Source organism: Periplaneta americana, chromosome 13 (genome assembly GCF_040183065.1).
Source record: "Periplaneta americana isolate PAMFEO1 chromosome 13, P.americana_PAMFEO1_priV1, whole genome shotgun sequence".
Classification (NCBI taxonomy): Eukaryota; Metazoa; Arthropoda; class Insecta; order Blattodea; family Blattidae; genus Periplaneta; species Periplaneta americana.
The window spans coordinates 123,303,439-123,328,911 of record NC_091129.1 but is presented as its reverse complement, the minus strand read 5'-3'; the positions used below and the strand labels follow the sequence as shown (position 1 = coordinate 123,328,911).

Sequence of the window (25,473 nt, the reverse complement as noted above, 5' to 3'; positions counted from 1 at the left end):
TACAAGACACAGGACCAATTTCCATTCAAATGACAAACCCATTTCTTAGTGCCCGTATAGGAGTCGAACTAGATTTCTGTCGAACTTAAGAGCTTCCACTGTATCTTGTTCAGTTATATACCGTACTTTAGCCTTAGCGGCAGTCTACATCAGCATACAACAGCGGTGGCGAAAATGTAATCGTACGCCGAGCCACTGTGTAACCTGCAACGTGCATAGCACCTATGGAGGGAGGCGGACACCCGAAGGGGAAGTGAAGCAACTGTCTGACTTATTAACGGATTTTCATTTTCCTTACGTGAAGCACTTAAATATAATTTTATACAGTACAAGGCTACAAACTAATGTTTAGTACGTGTAACGAAGAAAGAAATGAACAGTAAATGAACAATACCGGTATCACAACCTAAAATTAACAGTCTTCAGAATGTCTCTGCGACAAAGTTTCAAAATCAAGAATTATGTCACTTACTGCCAGTCGTAGTTGATCACGAAGTTATTTTCTGTCAGTCGTGATCTAAATTTGGTTTTTACTATTTTAATTGGTGAAAATAATTTTTCACAAACGTAAGTTGTAGCGAACATGGCTTCAACAGAGCAAGCGAAAGAACGAAGCTTCGGATATTTATTTTTTGGCAAAGATTTGAAAGTTCAACATTTGTCATGTCCTTACATCTAGCTTTCATTTGACATCATATAGTAAATCATATCCTATCACTAACACTGGTTTATGAATACGAAAAACGCTGATCATCCACCGAAAGCCCGCGCTAAAAATGTCTATGAATACGGCCCTATATGTTTCATCAGTAACATGTAGTATAATGCCGTTTTATGTTATGCAACCGTTTTCCTCGTAATACTTGTGAACAAATCATACATTTAATATTCTCATCATATTGACAGCAAAAAAATGCGTCTTCCCATCCTGCTTGGAACTTTCGTACATGGTTTTGAGAGAGACATATGCCACTCGCAAGTCAGAGGCAAATACAAATGGAACAGAGTTTGACTCTAGTGAGTTAGAGGGTGGGGGTTGGCGGAGGTTAGAAGCAAGCGAAATGCACAGTTATCACTGCGAGCCACAATGTCTGGCGAGTCACGTTCTCGCCACGGCTGGCAAACAATATGGCATTGAGAAAAACTATTGTTGTTATTGACTGGCTTCGAACTCACAACTATCGTCACACTGCGTCTTGACGGATGCGTTCATCACGACCCGCAGTAGAAGATAATAAATCAACAGTATTATTGTTGCCTTTCACATACGATCATAAGTCACAAAGAAGTATGTTTACGCAGAAGCTGCCTCAAGGATAGGTTCATAATGGTTGTCGTGTGCACTCAAGAAGCTATTAATCATGTTTGCAGCGCCTTCAGGAACGCATGCGAATGCACGTCAAGAAGTTGAAACCGCCTTCTCATATTTACATCATTTACGGTTCGAAGGTTCTCCGTTATTCGAATGAATGGTTCATTGACTTTCGAAGCAAGAGATCCAGGTTGAAATCCCAATTATCCAGGCTTGGAAATCCATACTTGGAGCAAAGGTACTAATGCATTCGAATAACAGCACATGATGAAATACGAGTATATTACAGGATTTCAATGTGACTTTGTTAAGAACAATAGCACAACATTCGAAATCGACAAATACTGGACTGAATCATGCGTGGTCAATTAAGGCTATGAAAAGTTTTTTTTTTTTTATTTTTTGTTACTGTTGCACTTCTGATTACGAAAATAAGCTCTCAGAATTTTAGTTCATGTTGACAATATATAGGCCTATATATTTTTTTCGTTCACCAAGACTGCTGTAGTCTATATCCAAAATATTTCTGTGTTTGCTTGCGTCTTCCTGAAAACAGTTCTAAAAGCGAAGATTGACTATTATATAGAGCATACCTGCACAAACAGCGCTCAACGAGCGCGCGCGCTCCTTCGGAGCGGGAGAGCCGTGTTTACCGCTCGCCGAAACGGAGAGGAAGATACGTCAGAATGACATAGACTTGCTATAGGTAGAGGAGAGGGAAACGACCACTCAGTTATCTAGTGGAGTGCAGTGTGTAGGCCTATTCTCAGTAACTGTTTCACGTTGCTTATCTATTGCTACAGTACAGTATGGAAGAATCTAAAAGACGGAACATAACATTTAACATTTAACGATTTACAGCTCCAACTTACTGATCTTCAATGTGACTTAAGGGCTAAAGATCGTTCGAATAATACTACTAGCCTGGTTGAGTTTTACAAGACTGAACATTAGCAATAATATCCAAGACTACACTGGCTGGCTGTGAAAACGGTTGCTATGTTTGGCTCAACATTTATATTTGTGAGCAACTGTTTTCTATTATCAACTTTAATAAAGGCAGACATCGAACATCTGTAACTGATGTTTCATTACGATCAGTAGGCTACTGTTCCTTTCAGCTGCCAACAGCATAAAACCTCGTTTTGATGTACTGATAAATAAAAATATAAGAAAATGATATTGTACATTTAAGTAGCTATAGCATTTCTATTATTTCTGTAAAATAAATATTTCTTTATTAATTAATAATTGTCCAAGATACTGTAGTTTTGCAAACACTGAACGGGAATTCATTTCATAAATACTCGTAATAGTACTTCCTTTGTGTTTATTTTGTACGAGATCACCCCTTCTTCCAGTCCACCCTTATACAGAGCGCAGCTAATATCTGCATTCCGCTCGTGAGCTGTGAGCCGGCTCGGAGAGCGCAAACCTTGTGCAGGCCTGGTTTAAAAGATATGTACCCTCCTTACAACACATTGACTTATGACGTCGGTAAAAAAGTAGATAAAACAAACAAAGGATTCACTTATAATTATTGGTAAGTGGGGGTCGTCCCTTCAAAAATTTTAGGAACCACTGCTCTAGGAAGAAGCCATACACAATTGTCCTTTAAAATCCATCGTCCTCGGCGAAGTTTGAACCCGCTATCTTTAAATCCAATTGCCAGTACAGTAACGGGAAGCCCACGACGACTTCGCACTATGAAACTGAACCCTAGCCCGTAAAGACAGACCTCTGTCTGCAAGACAGGAAACTTACTTGAACGAGAAACATCTGGCCGGTAATTTGTCTCAATGAAACGCAAAGTACCGTAAATCTATGGCTCGGGACGCAGTTTTACTTCCTTTATCACGTTTACAGCTCAGATTACTATGTTAACGTGTAAGCAACTTTAAATTACATGAGCTTGAAATTGAAACTAAGCACTTGTTGCTACCATGTGCAATTGTGCGCCTCCAGATGACACTGTAAAATGATATTTATGCGTGAGATTTTCCTTGAATCCTATTTATTGAAAGGTCGAAGTTCATTGCTTTCGTCCCACTTCCACTTAGTGGTTGTACAGATGTGCAGAAATGGTTTTTAACATCCCTCTAGAAGTGCGTAGAAGATATTACACATGATAACTTGATGATACTTGACTGATAAAAATGGACGAGTTTACTTGTTATACAGAATAATGGACTAGATCAGAATTGAGTACTTGTACACAATAAGTGGGCTAAATGATCACACTCTTTAGGACGATATAGAATGTTACAATAATTACACTGGTCTACAGTGTTTTTGCTACTGAACAAAAATAAGTGTACCAAAACTAATGTAACTGTGTTGATTGCAGATCTGGAGTCAGTTTTTTTTTCTATCACGTCACAATTTCAAAATAACAATATTTTTAATTTTTACAGTTTTATTTTATTGCGATTTTGCTACTGAACAAAAACAAGTGCACCAACCCTAATTGAGGACCGTTTTTGCAAAACTTGCTAACTGCAAAATTTGCAAAATTGAGATTTTAATGGATTCGTTAACATAAGGCAGGCCTCTACATGATGTTCAAAGCGTCTTAGTAAAATTGGGTTATTTCTCTTCATTGCAATGTGTCAAATTGTGATCGTTTTTTCAAAACTTGTTTTCTTCTATAAGTGAGACATACAGCAAAACTTGCTTACTATAGTGTTTTGTCTCTCCTGTAAAATTTAGTTTTTTTCAGTTAGCAAGTTTTGCAAAAACGGTCCTCAGTTTAAGTGTGCTGATTACAGATCTGAAGTCCGTCTTTTCTATCACGTCACAATTTTAAAATAACATTTTTAATACAATCCATTTTATTTATTTTACACTACGTCCAGGTCAAAACTGAGTGCTCTTGAACTCGAAGCTTGGGACACATTTGTACCAGATCAACTAGGTTTTTAGGAAATTATCGAGCTGATTACATCTGCATTTAGTTAGATGTCTCGAAAACTGTTAGGATTAGATTCAAAATGACAAAATTGTGGAAATCTATAAGTGTGACACAAAATCACTGAGCACTCGAAGCCCAGAGATAGTTAAGTCATTCTGATGATAACTCTTCACAAAACAATAAAACGTTGCTAAGCGACAGCGTTTTTGTGTTCAAACTTTAAAAACTGCAGTCTATTGACAGGTGTATGTAATTGATGGAAAGATAAAAATGATTATTAGCACCGATAGCGATGACTAATTTGTGCTTCAAGTTGATGAAATGACTTAAAATGATAAGAAAATTCCAACCATTTGGCACGTTTCGTTATATTGAGAGAGATTGTGATCTTCTAAGGCTAATATTTATTGTTTATATATTGTAGCTTTAGAATATGATCCAAATCCTGGTTGATTTTAGTGAGAAATAAATTGTATCTCTAAGATCTCGTGGAAATTTACAACAATACCCACTAGATTGCCAGCTATCACAGATTCGCCTGGATTATCGTAGAAATGCCAATATTGTACTATCTTGTCGTAGCTACCCCGTTGTTCTGTTATGTACCCCTAAGATATAGTATGTTTTGAATCAGCAGAAAATAAGAGACTATAAGACTGATTTATTCTGCTTCCAGGAAACAAATATTCTACAACACTATGCTATTCTCATATAGCCAACTTGACACGAAGAAGGCTTACGACGTCACATTATTATAATTTATTTAAATAATAAAATACGTAAGGTAAACTATCTACACAGGCCGCCGATGTAGCTCAGGCGGCAGCTCGTTTACCTGCTGGTCCGGAGCTGCGTTAGGCTTGGGTTCGATTCCTGCTTGGGCTGATTACCTGGTTGAGGTTTTTCCGAGGTTTTCCCCAAACCGTAAGGCGAATGTCAGACAATCTATGGTTAATCCTTGGCCTCATCTCGCCAAATACCATCTCGCTATCATCAATGCCATCGACGCTAAATAACCTAGTATCTGATACTTACGTACTTACTGGCTTTTAAAGAACCCGGAGGTTCATTGCCGCCCTCACATAAGCCCGCCATTGGTCCCTATCCTGAGCAAGATTAATCCAGTCTCTATCATCATATCCCACCTCCCTCTAAAAAGTCTTTTTCTCTCCGGTCTCCCAATTAACACTCTATATGCATTTCTGGATTCGCCTATACGTGCTACTTGCCCTGCCCATCTCAAACGTCTGGATTTAATGTTCCTAATTATGTCAGGTGAAGAATACAATGCGTGCAGTTCTGCGTTGTGTAACTTTCTCCATTCTCCTGAACTTCATCCCTCTTAGCCCCAAATATTTTCCTAAGCACCTTATTCTCAGTGGCGTATACTGGTTAAAGGGTTTGGGCTACCGCTGACCCTATTATTACACAAAATATATCTAACAATTACTTTAATTTTAATTACTATGGTAAAACTAATAATACAAAATTATTACATTATGTTATATTATAAACTTTTTCTTTTGTAATTTCCTTGGGCTACCGCTTGTAGCCCCGGTAGCCCGCAAAATACGCCCCTGCTTATTCTCATACACCCTTAACGTATATTCCTCTCTCAAAGTGAGAGTCCAAGTTTCACAACCATATAGAACAACTGGTAATATAACTGTTTTATAAATTCTAAGTTTCAGATTTTTTTGACAGCAGACTGGATGATAAAAGCTTCTCAACCGAATAATAACAGGCATTTCCCATATTTATTCTGTGTTTAATTTCCTCCCGAGTATCATATTTGTTACTGTTGCTCCAGATATTTGAATTTTTCCACCTCTAATAAAATCTCCTATATGTAATTATATTTCTTTCTTTCGAAAATGTAAGAATTTACAATCTCCTAAGTACTACTGCCATAGAATAAATAAATGTATTTTCCTTCCTACTGAACAATTTTATATTTTGCACATAGGAGTTATTTCAGGAACAACGACTTGTCACATATGCCCTTTATACACTCTTAAGTTAGTGTTCCTCCCAAGGTTCGTCCTACTCCCTATTACAGAGGTATAGACTATGTAGAAGTGCTTGTCAGGCAGGATATAAAGCATCCCTAAACATTTTAGCTGAAATAGGCTAATTGTGCACCTGTGATGTAATGAGATACGTGTCAATTACTCTGTCAGGTTCTACCATCTGTCACATTATTCATTCCTCTCCATCCATCAAATCCGTGCACCAATCACTAAGTCCATCTTAGTCCTGCACTATTGACATTAAAGCATTTGTAAATTTAGATGAGGGACAGACAGTAGTCAGCGAGGGCACGTAGCAAAGGATGCTGACACAATAGCGGGCAAGTGAATTATTCTTCAATCACCTTGTGTAGGCGAACCAAAAAAACATTCCAAGAACTCGAAAGCACGTCAGCAGCTGACTATGAAAGTTTTAAAATCCTTGGCGGGAATTTCCCCTCTTCATAAAAACAGGCTATGGCATGCTGCAAGGCCATCGCCCAAGGAAACACAGGGCGAACACAAAAATAGGGGATACATAAATGCCCAGCCCTGTGGTCGCAAACTGCATACCCTAAAACCAGAGGACAAAGTGTTGCGATTTTTTTTCTGCGAGATTATGCTTTGCTGTTCTCCATAGCAACCATTTCGTCTCAACAGTGAACAAATCCTATTACGCAGCAGTCTTACCATATGTGACGTATTAAAAACTTTCTGAGTTTTTCTTTCTATTGATATGAATTTTAAGTTTCTGAGTTTCATTAAACGTAAGTTACAACCTTGATCACATATAGTTTATATCAGATTAGCCATTCCCATGTTATGAAATGGCAACATAAAGAGAAACACCACCAGGATAGCCACTGTCGAAAATTAAATTTTTGGTAACAATCGCTAGATGTATGTACGGTTAAAGTAGAGATGAAAAAAAAACTAACTGCCGCTCTCGCTCGCTGTGTTCGCTACATTTGTCTTTCGAGTCTCGTCATTTCTCGCTGCTCTTCGAGTCTCGCTCATCATTCTCGAAATAGCATTTGGTCGGCTTGGAAAGATTTCGTAACTTTGAATAACATACATCATTGAAATAAATAACATAAATGTTTAAATGAGACAAAAATACAAAACAGAACAGTATCTTAGTTATCAAAATGTTCTGGTTCTATTATATGATATTACCTATGATTATATAAATAGAAAAAAAACAATTCTCAAATAAATTTGCATTTCTAAGAAACATAAAACATGACATTAATATATTTTTACTTGAGATTGCACACTTGATCTTAAACATATTATGAAAAGAAATAAAGACTGGGGATTATTATGCACTTAAAGGTAGAGATGTTTCAAATAGGCTACTTGATTGTTTATACATATATAACAGTTGCCAAAGTAGATAAAAGTTCAGTCAGGTATAAACAACTGTGGCGATTGAAGGCTGCTTGACTTCGGGACTTCGGGAGATGATCAATATCGAGTCTCGGAAGACTCGGCAGTCTTTACGTCAAGGACGCGACGTATAGAACATTGTCGTGCGGGTTTTCGGCTTTCCGGGCGCTGTTAGTCTCGCTTTCTCGATCGTTGTTCATCTCTAGTTACAAGCTATTACCACAGTCTAGTATATACAGTCACGAAGCTCAATACGTAGTAAATATGCTTACATTAGATAGTTGCTCACCACTAGGATCGCTAATATCGCCTCATTACAGGCAATGCAAAATAGTACCGGCACAGTCTATTGTTTCTAGCACCCTCAAAACTCAAGCTTCGTAACTGTATATAGTAGACTGTGCTATTACTCCATGCAATTTCATCAGGGTTATAACGTGACTTCTTTTACAGTGGCTAGATGGCAGCATATTAAAATTGATAAAAGTTGTTCTCATGAAAGTCAGTTAGGCTGAGCAATTTGTTATACAGTATGTGATCAGGGGTTACACGTATTAGAAATAGGAAAGCTCATTTGTGGGAGCCCTGTACTGAGGCATTTTCCTTCGGCTAGATTCCTAATACTGTATTATACCTAGAGTTGGGCATTTATTCACGTTTCATGAAATTAAAGCATGCTCTGGAACTTCGTGACAGTAAGGACATTCGACCTTTAATAACCTCAAGTGTGAAGATTGTATGTTTTGTTTTCATAGCTGGCATTTGTTATTCAAAGTATCTTGCATGTGGCTGTATAAATATGGAGTTCTGAGGAGGCGGAGAGCGACAACGCTACTGAATACAAATGCCTTCGTGCAGTCCCAGTGCAGCATGACCTCGAGCGAGGGTCCTGTGTTGAGGAGGCACAGAATCGCTCGCTTTTCTGGGCTCTTCTTCCTTTCCCGCACTGCTGGCCGCCACCCAAAGGCCTTTACCACAAACTTTGAAATTCCTGATGCATATTTCTTTGGACAATTCCCAGCAGACAACGTTTTCTCCACTTCCGTATTTCTGAACACGTTGAAGGTCTTATTTTAAGATGCTTAAAATTTCGTAGCGTCCAAAATTAATTTGTTGTTTACCGCATTCCAACCAGAGCTTTGGCCTCCAGACATTTGTGAAATATACGCAGATGATATCACTCTTCTAATTTGAGGCTTTCTTTGTTTTTGTTCACTTTAAGACATGATGAACACCAGTGAACATTGTAAAAGTGTGGAAACGAATCAACACAGTTCATTCAACTTGGCACCTTGATTACTTCACATGCCGTATTTTATGTATTTTGTTTACTTCCTTATTATAGACTACAAAATAAAAAATGATTAGGATCACTGTGATAATTTATTTTTAGATTCTAACGGGAATATATTTTACTTGCACTCATCGCACAGAGAAGATGATGAACTTTGAAGTGTCGTCTTTATGTCTGTTTCCACTGATATTTTCTATGAAGCAATGGACAGATTTTATTTGTATTCATTACCTGACCAGCCAGTTTATCGTTGACCAATTCACAAAACATATAATTATTTTTAATTAAAATTAAAGAAGAAAGGTAATTCCGCAGCAGCTTTTAAATAAAACCGCTTGTGTAGTAGTATAGAAAACAAAGTATCCTACTAAAAGTAATAAAATAGATTGTGTTCGCAATTTAATTCGCAGAACAACAATGTAATAGTAGTGCATGTTACGACAAGGAAACAGAGGATAACTGATGCTCTCCTGGTGGCCTAGCTGTGAACATCTGAGCGCGAAATTGGTGGTTCTGTTGATCAAATTATAAAGATCGTTAAAGATGAATGTTATTATTTTTGTATGTTTATGTTATTTAAGGGGAGAGGATAGTAATTTTTAAAACTTTTTTCTTATTTGGTGTAAAATATTAATTTTTTGTATGTAGAGAGCTCATGGCTATAGCAACTCAACAAAATATAAATATTTTGAATAAATTATTTGGGAACCAGATTTGAAAAAAAAAATGTACCCAATGCAGGATTTTACTAAACTCGATATATCTAAGCCATTTTTAAAGATAAATTCAAACACTATGTCACAATATATTTGTAAAAGCACGCTCTACAAACTGTCTGTAACAGAAATTTGATATTAGTTCCTACATTTGTAAAATAAACAATTAAAATTTAATAACATTTTTTTTATTTTCTTTCTTGCAAACAGAGAGACTTATTTTTTAAATGAAATCAATTAGGGAAATTCCGTTACAGAGAAAAGTTTCCTAGTAGTCTAGAGAATGTGTATTCTAAATTTCATTCATATATCTTTAATAGTTCAAAAATTATATCGATTTTTGTCTGGCTATGTAGCGAAAAAAGTAAAGTTCCAGAAACAGCAATCAAAGGGGGTGTGATTTAATAATCCAGAGCGCAGGAACTTGAAAAATGGCGTCTCAGCATCCAATAAGGGCACAGATACCCACACAATGTTATACAATGCATTCCACACACATCACAGAGTATTTTAAAGAAAAATTCGGTTTTGAAAAAAAAATGAAGTTCCGGAAACAACAAACAAGAGGGCGGTGTGATTTAAAAATCCAGAGCGCAGGAAGTTTAAAAATGGCGTCTCAACAACTGATAAGGGCACAAATACCCACAAAATATTATACAATGTATTCTACACATATCACAGAGTATTTTAAGGAAAAAAATTGTTTTTTTTAAATTTACTCATTTTTCACCAAAAAATACCATCCTCTTCCCTTAATTAATATAAATAAAATTTTCATCAGAACAAGCATAATAAAACATTAGTTCTTCTGATGAAATTTTCATTTATTTTGTTAATTAAATAACATAAACACACAAACGACTCAAAACTTTGTCATAAGATCATCATCTCAAAACAAATATGGTTGGTATTTTGTTCTGCGTGGCTTTCCCCACAAGCATCCAATCAAAAAAGTCCATTGAAACGTTTAGCACTATCGGTGGCCAGGCAATAAAACAACGGCCTGGACAATCTTGCTACCGAAAACTCCTATTTTAGTTTCACCCCTTCCCATGATTTAATTTCTTTATTGATAACAATAAAAATAAAAGAATAACTACAAAAATCTGAATCACAGAAACATCTGAATATCAATTCATGTCAAAGTCAACTATATTTACAGTATACACAGAAGCGAATTTCCACTCTTGCACGCGGTCTTCAGCCGGGCCCTATAGACTACTCTCGTTTTCGTTCTGCTTCCGACATACGTGATCTTTTCTGAATCTTGTTTTAATCCGAATTTCTTGGGCACGTTTGAAATTTTCACTGCTACTCTAAAAAATTGGGTTTTGTAATTCACGCAATTTAACTCTTAGATACATTTTATTTTTATCCACTGATAGCGTTATCTTTAAGCCGCAGAACGAGGTACTGCTCGCTTCCGTATCTCAAGTTACATTGACGCAGACCCTGACACATACCGCGGCGCCGCGCTAACGGCCATTTTCGCCGCGTCTTTTCGCGCTCTTCACGCATCTATTCAACTGATGTACATTTTGTTAAGACCACGAAAATCGTCTGTAGCTGCATTTAGATAGATTGGCAACAGGCCATGATTGTTTGGCCAAATACCTGCATAGAATTGGAATATATCAGTCCCCTAACGCCCATTGTGCAACTCAAACCAAGAAATGGATTCAGAACACCTCAAAATCTGTGCTTCAGTGGCTGACCATGATAATATCTTTGAAAAATATTGGAGTGCAAGAGGTCAAATGACTTTATTGTCAAACGCCTGGCATTAGAAAATAACAGTTTGTTAAAAAGACTATACATAAATAATTAACGAACCCCTAGTTTCTGTGCAGTAAGCGTTTCATATTTTGTGCTATTTGGGACGTTCCGATTCTTTGTAAGTACCATCTCAGCCACACTCGGGGAAGGACATCGTAATTCTACGTCAAAAAATACAAAATAGTTGCTTATTGGAAGTCAGTTCTATTGGTTTTCATCTTGAATTTCATTTTTCTCTTTATACAAATAATAAAGAAAAAGCACTGCGATGCTGCAGAAAAATCAAATTTCAATATTTTCGGAGGTGAACACATTTTCAGCATTCCTGAAAGTGAGAAAATGTCTTAGCGTGTCAGTGCAAGGGTGTTTCAAAGCAGATCGCACTGCATCTAGGATCTGAAGAACTGGATACAGGCAGAAGTGCAAGAAATCAATGAAACCCCAGGTTTAATGCAACGCGTCATGAACAATTTCCGGGTAATATTGCAACAAACCACGAGATAACGAGAGGATCACTTGAAATGTGTCATTTCCAACTAGTGATAATATATGAATAAATTGCATATCCTGTTTCATTTTGATATTTCTAAATCTTATAGTGACTTTACAACATTATGCTGAATTTCGTCATAGCCAACCCCTGGATCGCGTAGTATGAATCAATATTTGACATCCATATATATACATGCTGAATATCTTCTGTTGAATTTAAACATTTCCCGCATAAATCAATCACTGAGTCGTCTTTAATGTTTTATTTTTTAATTTTTATCAGTAATAAATAAATTGTAGGAGGGAGGGGGATTCGTAACAAGCTGTTTTTCTACGGTGATGGGTTGTTAGCCCTTCGCCCAATCTCCAAGCTGGAGGACCACCCCTTATCGGCTGTCCACGACTGCTTATTCAATATATTCGCAGCTACCCTCCATATCTGGAGGCCGTCTCCTCTATCCGCAACCTGAGGACGCGCCATGCCGTGCGTTTGAGATGGGCAGGGTATGTAGCACGTATGGGCGAATCCAGAAATGCATATAGAGTGTTAGTTGGGAGACCGGAGGGAAAAAGACCTTTGGGGAGGCCGAGACGTAGATGGGAGGATAATATTAAAATGGATTTGAGGGAGGTGGGATATGATGATAGAGACTGGATTAATCTTGCACAGAATAGGGACCGATGGCGGGCTTATGTGAGGGCGGCAATGAACCTTCGGGTTCCTTAAAAGCCATTTGTAAGTAACTAAGTAAGTAATAAGTAAATTCAGTAGATGACGTGAATATGTTAGGAGAAAATTCACAAATGATTAGGGAAAACACGAGGATTTTACTGGAAGCAAGTAAAGAAATAGGTTTGGAAGAAAATCCTGAAAAGACAAAGTATATGATTATGTCTCGTGACGGAAATATTGTGCGAAATGCCAATATAAAAATTGGAAATTTATCTTTCGAAGAGGTGGAGAAGTTCAAATATCTTGGAGCAACAGTAACAAATATAAATGATACTCGGGAGGAAATTAAACATAGAATAAATATGGGAAATGCCTGTTATTATTCGGTTGAGAAGCTTTTATCATCCAGTCTGCTGTCGAAAAATCTGAAAGTTAGAATTTATAAAACAATTATATTACCGGTTGTTCTTTATGGTTGTGAAACTTGGACTCTCACTTTGAGAGAGGAACATAGGTTAAGGGTGTTTGAGAATAAGGTTCTTAGGAAAATATTTGGGGCTAAGAGGGATGAAGTTACAGGAGAATGGAGAAAGTTACACAACACAGAACTGCACGCATTGTATTCTCCACCTGACATAATTAGGAACATTAAATCCAGACGTTTGAGTTGGGCAGGGCATGTAGCACGTATGGGCGAATCCAGAAATGCATATAGAGTGTTAGTTGGGAGGCCGCAGGGAAAAAGACCTTTGGGGAGGCCGAGACGTAGATGGGAAGATAATATTAAAATCGATTTGAGGGAGGTGGGATATGATGATAGAGAATGGATTAATCTTGCTCAGGATAGGGACCGATGGCGGGCTTATGTGAGGGCGGCAATGAACCTTTGGGTTCCTTAAAAGCCAGTAAGTAAGTAAGTAATTCAGTAGCGAAGCGGGACACAATTTGTGGGTAAGCTAGGGTGCGGAAATAGTGATCTAGGCCGTGCTTTACGTCCCTGAAAGGCGAACGAAACATAAAAACGCTCCTGTTTTTAATTAACTAAATTCTAAATTAATCTTGTCCCTTCTTCGAAAATGTTTGGGAAAGTTCAGCTTACCCTGCCAACCCTGACGCTTCGCCACTAATATTATCTGCAATTTTATTAATTATATCGGTTTGCCCAGAAATCACATTGCCTTACCTTCGATTCCGCAAACCGTGAACTCCCAAGTCCAGACCAGACAGCTCTGCTGATGAAGCCAATGTGAACTCAATTAAGCGTGGTTGAGAAAAAGTGACTCAGAGATTAGATTACCACTTGCTGGCATTGATACTAATCTATTATCGTCATTTGCTAACCCCCACTGTGGCATGCGGAGGGTTCAAAAGGCGAAGAGATGACATTCTGGAACAATACTATTAAAATAATTTATCTGACTTAATGATGTTGTATGCTGACACTCTCTTGATATTCAAGATTAGACGACAATTACAGCCTTTGTTTCAAGTACGATAAGACAGCCTGTCCATGCGTTATGAAACAAAAATGTACTGCACCAATAAATACTTAGAAACGTCATTAGGCTTATTTAGCGAAAGTTACGTTATCGATTCTAGGATTGTGGAGTGATAAGTTGATTAAATGTGATACGAAAAAATGTGTGTGGCTGATGTCATAACATTTCTAGTTAAAATCCAGCGATCCCAGTTCTCTAGGAACTGCATGTTTTCCATTGCTTATTTTGTACAGCGTTATTTCAAGCAGCGACCCTATGCCTCGGTACATATAGTCTTCTCGAGAGTGTGGACGGAATGTTTTCAAAGAATTCAGCTATAATAATAATAATAATAATAATAATAATAATAATAATAATAATAATAATAATAATAATACCGTATTTACTAATATTATACCCCTTTTTTACCCCTTTTAATGCAAAAAGTATGGGAGGAGCTTATATTCGCGTATGTAAAAAACAGTAGGCAAGGAAATAAACGATAAAAGAGTAATGGAACGGAGAAAAATTCTCTCCGGCGCCGGGATTTGAACCCGGGTTTTCAGCTCTACGTGCTGATGCTTTATCCACTAAGCCACATCGGATACCCACCCCGGCGTCGGACTGAATCGTCTCAATTTAAGTTTCCACTCCTGGAGTCCCTTTAGTGGCCGCCTTCTGCACTACGTCATAGATTATGAACGTAGGACTGAAGTCCACACATGTGCTGAGTGACTAGTCACTCATAACGAGTGTACCTCAGCACATGTGTGGACTTCAGTCCTACGTTCATAGACATCTATGACGTAGTGCAGAGGGCGGCCACTAGAGGGAACCCAAGAGTGGGAACTTAAATTGAGACGATTCTGTCCGACGCCGGGGTGGGTATCCGGTGTGGCTTAGTGGATAAAGCATCAGCACGTAGAGCTGAAAACCCGGGTTCAAATCCCGGCGCCTGAGAGAATTTTTCTCCGTTCCATTACTCTTTCATCGTATGACGACGCAGAATATCTGCATGGAAATATCATATGTACTTCGGTACATTAAAAATAATATATAAGGAAATAAAGTTAGGTAGGCCTAACAGTAGACCTAAATATAGAAATTAGACATCTTGATTACACATCTTTTAACACTATATCACTTCGGAAAACGTATTAGTGTCTTTCACGTGTTAAATTTTATATTACCGTGTTAACATGTTTCGGCCTGCTATTGGCCATCTTCAGAACTCGTTGTTCCTGGCACCTTTTATTTTATTTCCTGTGAGGGTGTGTTTGTGTAGTGTAATGTGGAGTCAAAGAGTGTGTGTTCTGAAATTGAGTTGTGTATTGAGAATTTCATTTGGATTTGTTTTTGTGTGTCTGTATATTTCATATTGTTCTAGTGTGTTTAGTTTCTGGCTTTTTGGTTGGATGTGTAGAATTTCCATGTCTGTGTTGATTTCTCTGTAGGTGTGGTTAGCATTTGTGATGTGTTCTGCATATGTGGAAGTGTTTTGTATACGAAAGACAAAACATAATTACAAAAAAACATAAGAATACAACACAAACACAAGAACACGAAAAATACATACGAAAACAAAAACACACACAAGATTGTAACCTTTTTCAATAAATTAAATTACAATATCGCATACAGAACAAATAATACTCTACAAAAACATCTCAACACACAAACAACACAAGGAAACAAATACAACCACATAGGCGTATACAAACTCAAATGTAACACCTGCAACAACTTCTACATAGGATAGACAGGCAGATCATTTCAAACACGTTACAAAGAACACATCACAGCCATAACAAAATTACAAAACACTTCCACATATGCAGAACACATCACAAATGCTAACCAACCTACAGAGACATCAACACAGACATGGAAATTCTTGCGTTTTAAAAGCTGTTCTGTTATTTTGCTATCATCCACTCTTCTAGTTTGTTTTTTTCTGTTTGGTCTGTTTGTCTTGATATTGTGATTGTTAAACTTTGAATTATTTCTTGAAGACGGTAGGCCTATGGTGATGGATTTAGAATAAAGTACAGGATTTTGCAAAATATAGTGGACTCAGGTGAAGAAAATTGGTTCAAAATTTACCTATACAAATCAGTCATCTGCACGTAGTGTCAGTCTTTAACGCATGTTCATGCAAGATTCACCTTTGCTTGTCACCATGGTGGTACGAGTTTTCTGCGAGGTGTTAGAAATGCCATAGAGGCGAGAAGCAAGGAATGAAACAGCGCAGCGCGCAGACTGCGATGGGCTGGCCTTGATTGCAAATTACGCGGAGATCACCGGGGGCCTAGGTCTGCAAGTCTGCCCGCTGGCGGTACGCAGCTGGTCAGATCAGCACGTGAATTCCACGTGGACCGGCAGTATGTAATCATATTATGGTCGCTTTGACATTTCACCTGATCATACAATTGAAACTTGACAATTACGTTGTCAGCTCTGTCAGACGCATAATTCTGCGAGCTTCACTTAATACAGCGGTTCCCAACCTGTGGTCCTCGAACCAAAGGAGTGAGCGGGGCCGAAGTGTGTTTTCAAATGGTATTTACCTAAGTTTAACTTTATCGCGTTCTCTGACTTTTATTAGCTGCTGGGATAAACTTATTTTTTTGTTTGTATCAGATTATTGAGGCAGAGTTTTTAACAGGAATGAAAGCTTCTCTTGACTTGCATGTTTTTTGTAGTTATGCGAGGTTTTTAGTTTTTTTTTAATTCCAATCTTCAGGATCCAACTTTGACTGTGTTCACTGTTCACGATAAGATTGAAAGCAACGATAAAGAAATTCAGCTTGCCTCGCTTAGTTATCAATCGAGAATTCTAACCATTTCCCACCCTTGGTGATACATTATGATGAACTCTCTTCCGATCCTTAGAAGCATAAAAATAAACTTGATTGATAGATACTAGGATTAAGGTGATAATATCCCTTCTGTAATGAAAAAAAAAAATTAAAAGACAAATCTCTTCTTGGTCACAAATGAGGAGCTTCGTATGAAAGTTGGATAACTCCATTTTTTTTTACAGTAGAGGCGAAAAACTAGAACCTTGGAAAACAATGTACATTTTTTAAACATTCTCATAGGTCATAGAAATATATTTTCAGCCTCAAAATGTGGTTAAAGTTAATATACAGATCGAAATTTAAGTTCAAAAAGTGAAGTTGTCCATCTCTGAAACTAAGTCATGGAGTTGTCTGTTTTTGAAGCCAAACGAAGCCATATTTAAAGTGAAGTTGTCTACTTTTGAATCTAAGTCACTTCTAACTCGGTTTCAAAGCAAACTTACGTAAACAGTACTTATTTATTCACAAACCAATTATATAAACAATCAGCCATGTTGGATTCGCGATGCGTGATGGGAAAAGGTGGTACGAATGTGGGCTTCTCATTGGCTACTGAAAAAATTGTCCCGATTTGAAACCAAGCAACAGTGGAGTTGTCTACATTTTGATTCTAAAGCGCACAATTAAGTGCTATTTTCGCTCTATTCTTTCCGTTTTTTAACCTAAACAGTTCCAGAATCGCATTCAGCATACAAAATTCTATGAGAAACAAGCAATATTTCGAAATCGCAAAAAATGGAGTTGTCTAACTTTTGATACTATGCTCCTCAAATAAAAGTTTGCCCGTCAAAAAAACTGTTACTATTATTAGAATTATAATTTTATTCGAGTTTAAAAGTCATGTTTCCTGCAATGTTCCTGTTGCAGTCTTGGTTGCATGCGCCACTCATATATCCCGATGTTTTCCGAATTGCAATACAACACTTAATGCCATTTGCATCAGCATATTTGTGTCAGAGTATACATTTTCTATTCTGGTCTTATTGAAGAACAAATAGAAGTAGGCTAAACATAATGTTGATGTAGACTCGCGATTTGATGTAGGCCTATCTACAATTTAGCCATATTTCGCAAAGAAGCATCAACTATCCCACCGATAATCTAATGGCAAATCTAAAAAGCTATTTTTGGATCATATTCAAAGACTAACTCTGAAATTTAATGTCGCTGTCAATTTATTAAGGATATTTAGCCTAATTCACTATATTATGCAGATATTTAATGACTAGAACATGATTACTAGCCTAAATTATACAAAACATTTTGGGGGCTTGTCAAAACCAAATAATAGCTTCAAGGGGTCCACGACTCTCAAAAGATTGGTAACTACTGGCACAATATTTATAACATTACAGTTATTTGTATTCTTGTTTTACAAAACAATCAGATAACCTTTATTTTGTCATAAAATGTAATCAAATTCATATAAATTTTCGATAATGACGTAATTTTCAAAGTATGAGATTATGACACATTTGAAATCACTGCAAGTTCGCTAAAATAAAGCTTAAAGATATATAATTTTATTCTGAGGAAAATAGTATTATAGTATAAAAAGTTATTACTGGCAATATGAAATTAAAATACGACAACCATTTTGTTTTTCGATTATTAACATCCCCTCTTCTATGCTCTGTGCAGCATTCTAAAAAAACAAAATCTTTCGGAAATTCCTGATGAATTAGTTGTCTCAGATGTTCAATATAGAAAGAAGAACGTAGAAAACCTCTTTCTTACAGATAATTTCACAGCCAGTTTCAGTTTGAGAAGTCGCCATATTGTTGAGTAACTCATCTGCAGTAAGGTGTCTTGCAACTTTTTTCGCGCTGCTTGTTCCATATTCGGAATTTTCGATATCTTGGACGTCTACATTCATTTAACAAATCATTTATCTCTTGTTGGTTCCCAATTCTGTAGCCATAACCAACCACAATTAGCGTTTATTTTCTTTTCATTTCAGTAAGGAAAGTCACAATTAAATATTTTCCGGTCAGAAATGAAAAATCTTCATTGCTATGTTTAAGATAAAAAAAAAAGATTACCTCTTTCCCCTTTTATTAATTTTCAGCGAAACTGTATTCAGCTTATAATTATGTAATGTAATTGACTAATTGTTATGAATTAGATAGGCCTATTCTCTTTCAGAGTTTTGTGTCACAAGTTTCATTAAGACACGGTCTGAATCGTATGGAAGCTTTAAAATTCAGTTTTGAGTCTATTTACGGTATTTTTAAATCATTGTAATTTAAATTGTTATTCAAAACACTTAATTTTTTCACCGTACACCTAAATGAATTTATATTAGAAACGTAAGTTAAATTACAAAAATTTAGTCGTACATTTTTACAGTTCTTCGTTTATTTGATTTCTCACCTAGCATTTTAATTTTTAGATAACATTTTATAACAAAAAGCAATAGACAGTCTCAGCTTATGAAAACTTTCACTTTATTTTATTAACTAATTTATCGTAAAAAAGAAAGAATAAACAAATTAAGTTAAAACATTGATTTTATTGTCGAAATACTTTCCCCAGAAACGACACACAAATACATGTTGTTTGCTTTTCAGATAAAGCATAGTAGGCTATAACCTTTGATTTAAGAGCTCTCCTAGGTAATCAATTGGTTCAATAAACAATGCGTTGAATACAAACGGGAATTGTTTGCTGAAGAGATTTTAGTTATGTATAACCACGAACAAATGAAAATTTGACATATTACTACTACCTGCTGCGCAGAATTTTGATAGCAGTGACACTTGGTATTAAACACACAGCTTGTTTGTAAAGCATTTATGTGTACCAACAAGTTTGAACTTCAAATTAGAGAGAACATTTGTGACAGAAGTGTTAAAACTTTTTATATATTTGCACTAATGTAATATCAGAGAATTTTAGTCATCCATTTGATTTATTCTCCTAATGCAAACTTAGCTTTTTTTGCCATTGCTAGTGGCAAATACCGAAATTTTTAACTCAACACTTTGAAATTCTAAATTCCGATGTTGTAAAAACTATTTTGCACGATCTTATTTTTTGCTGTATTTACCGCTATTGTTGTTAGGTCTTGAAAGTTAGAATTCTCACACAGAAACTTGTTGCAAGGGAAACGATTCTTCAAAACATATAATTATACTGAAATAGACCCATTACAGTGCACTTATTGTTACTTAGCTATCATTACAGTGCCGTTTTGCGAAGGCTTTGGAAAAATATTTCTCTAAAGTTTCAGTGCAAAATATATTGTATTTGCAATTTAAAAAATATGATTGTGCAAAAAATGTTGTACTATACACGTTTGTAAAGTGCAAATATTACAAAATCTCGGAAACTGAGAAACTCGCTCTGCTCGTGTCCCAAACTTTTCGTCGATTTTGTAAAAAGCACTTCCCAACTTTATATCAGTAGGGTGTTTCCGAGGTGGTGTTACAAACTTTCAGGGATGGTAGCGAAGGGCACATATATCAATTTGAGATAAGAAACCCTGGTCCAGAAGTGACCGAGTCGAAAGTTATAAGCAAAAATAGTTGTGTGGAAATGAAATAATTTTATTCCTCTGTACACCTTATTTATGTGTATTTACCTGTACATCTTACACATACTGTATTCATCTGACGTTGTTTACGTTGTCTACTTATAGTATTCCATTCAATGCGCTGTATGAGGGATGGGGACAGGAAACTACACTAAAGCAATGCAGATAGCGTAATGTGTAACGTACATGGTCGGTCCTGATATGCACGTCTGTAGACAGCAGTGTATGTGTACAAGATGTAATGTCCAGTCGATCATTCCTAGTGAAATGGAGGAGTACATAAGAGCTGAATAAGCAGACCTGATTTTCGAATACGGATGAGCCAATGGGAACAGTAGACAAGCTCACAGATTGTATCGGGACAAGTACCCACGTAGGAGACATCCGGCCCATAACATCTTTCCACGACTGTTTCAAAGGTTAAGGGAAGGAGGGCATGTGGTGCCAAATTACAATTCCATTTCCACACAACTATTTTTGCTTATAATTTTCGACTCAGTAATTTCCGGACCATGATTCCTTATCTCAAATTGATACATGTGCCCTTCGCCATCATCACTAAAAATTTGTAACACCACCTCGGAAACACTCTGTATATACAGTACTATTATTTTTTATCACTATTATTGTTAAACGATGACCAAACATTTCGTAATAATAAATTGATAAAAAAAAGTTACGGTATTGGATATTTGGAAACAGTGTGTTGCTTCCTAGTTAGTGTTTAAAAAATACAAAAATTAGTATAACAGTCACCGGATTGAAAGACTAATCTTGGCTGAGAAATCGGCTTAATCCTCGACATTGGCGGAGATTAGATTCCTAGAATGGAACTGTACATGAGACTGTCGGGAATGTCACACATAATGACCACTGTCGGAGATGACACTGCCGCAAATGACGCGCTACGCATATTTTGTTATTTGTAGTGCATAAATGCTGATTAGCGTGGTGATAGTCACTAGTTTCGCATTTTCGTAGTTTGGTAGTAACCTATAATAATGTTTTAAACATTCGGCGTCTTGTACCGTTCTTGCACTGAAGTGCGAGTACGAAGCAATAGGCTACGGATAAAATCTGAGGCGCGCGAATCACTAGGGCCCAGGGTAATTCTCGGCCTCATCTCACCATCACCAATTCTTGGACACTAAAATAACCTAGTAGTTGATACAGCGTCCTTAAATAACCAACTAAAAACATCAGCAGTTTCTTTCTATCGCCCGTGCAGTTCTCTTAGAGACACATTATTATTATTATTATTATTATTATTATTATTATTATTATTATTATTATTATTATTAAAATTCAATGAAGGATGCGTGCAATCGTGGTACAAGATTGCGATTTTCAAAGCGTTATATTGACCAAACTACTAAAAAGCGAAACAAGTGACTATCACTACGTTAATCAGCAACCGAAATTTAGACATTTCTGCAATTTTCATCATAATCTAGCTCTTACGGTTCGCGCACTTCCTTGTAAGTTGTTGTTGTTGTTGTTGTTGTTGTTGTTGTTGTTGTTGTTGTTGTTGTTGTTGTTGTTGTTTTCTAATGCCAGGCGTTTGACAATAAAGTCATTTGACCTCTTGCACTCCAATATTTTTCAAAGATATTATCATGGTCAGCCACTGAAGCACAGATTTTGAGGTGTTCCGAATCCATTTCTTGGTTTGAATTGCACAATGGGCAGTTAGGGGACTGATATATTCCAATTCTATGCAGGTACTTCCTTGTAAGTAAAGTAAAGGACATATGTAAAGGGAACACTTTTTTTTTCTTATCTGCTGCTCATTGTCGAGAATAGCTGCGAGGTGCTTGTCAATGGCAAAAAATAGGTTACCGGTACACTTATTTCGCGAGAATCTTCGCACCCGCGAATACTGAACACGCGTATAGCGAGGACTATCTGTAAGTACAGTATTTGAAGATTTTGACACAGCTTTTTGTACTCGTATACACCAACTTAACCACAGAAGTAAATTGCTGATGACGTTATGTAATTGCGATTGTTTGTTGGTTCCAGAACTGTGTGAAGAGTGGGCTCTCGCGAGCACAAAGGACTGCGAGCCAGAACTGCCCACAGATGGCGTCACGTTCATGGTGAAATACTTGGGAAGCACGCTGGTGGAGACCCCCAGCAATGAGGAAGCCACAGCCGAGGCTATCAAAACCATTATCACTATGGTAAGGAAAATGCCAATACAAGCTGTAACATGAGTGCCAACGAAGATAACACGTTCTTCATTATACGTCTTACAACTCAGTTCTTTTATGACGTTACTAATAATATTAAAGATTATAGTTTAACTACCATTCAGAAGGCATACAGTACATACTGACATGTGAGTGAAATCATTTACTATGCGCCAAAATAAGAAAGTTCGTAAAAACGCAGTTCAGAAAAGTTTCATAATTTCAAATTAGGTACTTTAATTGATATATTTTTTACTTTATTTTTTTTCGGGAAGCTACGCAGTTCTGAAAGTTCATAATTTTAAATTAAGTACTTTGATTGAAATATTTTTTTCTACTTTATTTTTTTCGGGAAGCTACGCAGTTCTGAAAAGATTCATAATTTTAAATTAAGTACTTTAATTGAAGTATGTTTTCTACTTTATTTTTTTCGGGAAGCTACGCAGTTCTGAAAAGGTTCATAATTTTAAATTAAGTTCTTTAATTGAAATATTTACTCTACTTTATTTTTTTCGGGAAGCTATGCAGTTCAGAAAAGGTTCATAATTTTAAATTAAGTACTTTAATTTACACATTTTTTTTACTTTTTTTTTTTTCGAGAAGCTATGCAGTTCTGATAAGGTTGACAATTTTAAATTAAGTAGGCTACTTTAATTGACATGTAATTTTTTCTTTTTTTCCGGAAGCTACGCAGTTCTGAAAGATTCATAATTTTAAATTAAGTACTTTAATTGACATATTTTTTCTACTTAATTTTTTACGGGAACCTAGGCAGTTCTGAAAAGGTTCATAATTTTAAATTGAGTACTTTAATTGACATATTTTTTCTACTTTATTTTTTTTCGGGAACCTAGGCAGTTCTGTAAAGGTTCATAATTTTAAATTGAGTACTTTAATTGACATATTTTTTCTACTTTATTTTTTTCGGGAACCTAGGCAGTTCTGAAAAGGTTCGTAATTTTAAATTGAGTACTTTAATTGACATATTTTTCTACTTTATTTTTTTTCGGGAACCTAGGCAGTTCTGTAAAGGTTCATAATTTTAAATTGAGTACTTTAATTGACATATTTTTTCTACTTTATTTTTTTCGGGAACCTAGGCAGTTCTGTAAAGGTTCATAATTTTAAATTGAGTACTTTAATTGACATATTTTTTCTACTTTATTTTTTTCGGGAACCACGGCAGTTCTGAAAAGGTTCATAATTTTAAATTGAGTACTTTAATTGACATATTTTTTCTACTTCATTTTTTTCGGGAACCTAGGCAGTTCTGTAAAAGTTCATAATTTTAAATTAAGTACTGTAATTGACATATTTTTTTCTACTTTATTTTTTTCGGGAATCTAGGCAGTTCTGAAAAGGTTCATAATTTTAAATAAAGTACTTTAATTGACATATTTTTTCTACTTTATTTTTTTCGGGAACCTAGGCAGTTCTGAAAAGGTTCATAATTTTAAATTAAGCACTTTAATTTACTTTTTTTTTTTTTTTCTTTTTTTTTTTTTTTTGAGTTCTGAAAAGGTTGACAATTTTAAATTAAGTACTTTAATTTACATATTTTTTTACTTTATTTTTACGGAAAGCTACGGCTACTCATCTCGAAATAAATGAGTTTAGAAGGATATCAATAGATTTTTAGGCATATTTTGATGATCCTATTTGTAAAAAACTTTAGAGAATTTAAAGAAATTATATAAGTTTCACCCCACGCAATAATGCCATATTGGATGATGGACTGAAAAAGAACTAAATACTAAATAAACGGTACCTATGTAAAATGTTGATGGGTCTCAATAATGTGAATAATAAACTATTATGAATCATAATATTTGATAAAAGGAGATTGTTTACGTCCTTCATATTTATAATTCTCACTTCAATTTCAGGCCAAAGCCAGTGGCAAGAAGCTGCAGAGAGTAGCTCTATCAGTGAATCTCCACGGTATAAAAGTGGTGGATCTGGGTACAGAAGACATTCACCTCGAAGTTTCCATTTACAGGTGAGCCAGACGTGATTCCTAAATCCTTAAAACTATCGTTAATCGCCTTCATCACACCATTACCATCAGTAATTACCATCTGTACTGCCACCAACACCAGAACCAGTCATTATCATCACTGCTTCTACATCACTATTAAAATACATCGTCGTTGTTACCACCACCACCACTACCACTACTACCACCACCACCACCACATCATTATCAGTATCAGCAGCAGTACCATTATTATCATAAACATCACTGCTACTACCACAACTACTATTATCACCACCATCATGACAACCACCACTACCACTTCCGCCATCTCCATCATTATCATCAGAACCACACTACCAGAATCAACTCCAAAGTTGCGTTCGGGCACGGGTTCGTTTCCCGCTTGGGCTGATTACCTGGTTGGGATTTTTCGAGGTTTTCCCCAACCATAACGCAAATGTCAGGTAATCTATGGCGAATCCTCGCTTCATCTCGCCAAATATCATCTCGCTATCACCAATTCCATCGACACTAAATAACTTCGTAGTTGATACACCAATAACCAATAACCAAGTAAAAAAAAAAGAATCGACTCCATCACTACTGCCATTGCTACCAAGATTAACTACTGCCACCATAATTACTAACACTATCATCATACACCCTCATTATTGCCTTCATCACTACTGTCACAAGCAACGTGTACCAGGTATTGTGCTAAAGTGGCCTGCTGAGGATTCATTTCGTCTCTAAAATCCTACCTACATTGTTTAATCTTCCATTAGATTTGTATTTTATAGTATGTTTTGTGGAATTTCTAGCATTCATCTTTCTAGTATGATGTCTATTGGGCAAGG

General features: G+C 36.3%; 2 protein-coding genes across 4 annotated transcripts in view; one reads left to right on the top strand and one right to left on the bottom strand.

Moving 5' to 3' along the window:
* LOC138712349 (uncharacterized) overlaps positions 1–13,909 on the bottom strand; it is a 21,560-nt gene extending 7,651 nt beyond the window's left edge. The window contains exon 1 of one of the 2 annotated variants that reach the window (XM_069844010.1): positions 13,756–13,909. The gene's annotated coding sequence lies outside the window, so the exon portion shown is untranslated. Of the gene's footprint in view, positions 1–1,905; positions 1,927–13,755 lie in introns of those variants that run through there. The other variant, XM_069844011.1, reaches the window with a different exon arrangement.
* LOC138712351 (low density lipoprotein receptor adapter protein 1-like) overlaps positions 1–25,473 on the top strand; it is a 239,842-nt gene that overhangs the window by 205,231 nt on the left and 9,138 nt on the right. For both annotated transcript variants that reach the window (XM_069844013.1, XM_069844014.1), the window contains exons 3-4: positions 22,469–22,629; positions 24,525–24,637. In XM_069844013.1, the coding sequence (XP_069700114.1) occupies positions 22,469–22,629; positions 24,525–24,637 (274 nt within the window). The remainder of the gene's footprint in view (positions 1–22,468; positions 22,630–24,524; positions 24,638–25,473) is intronic.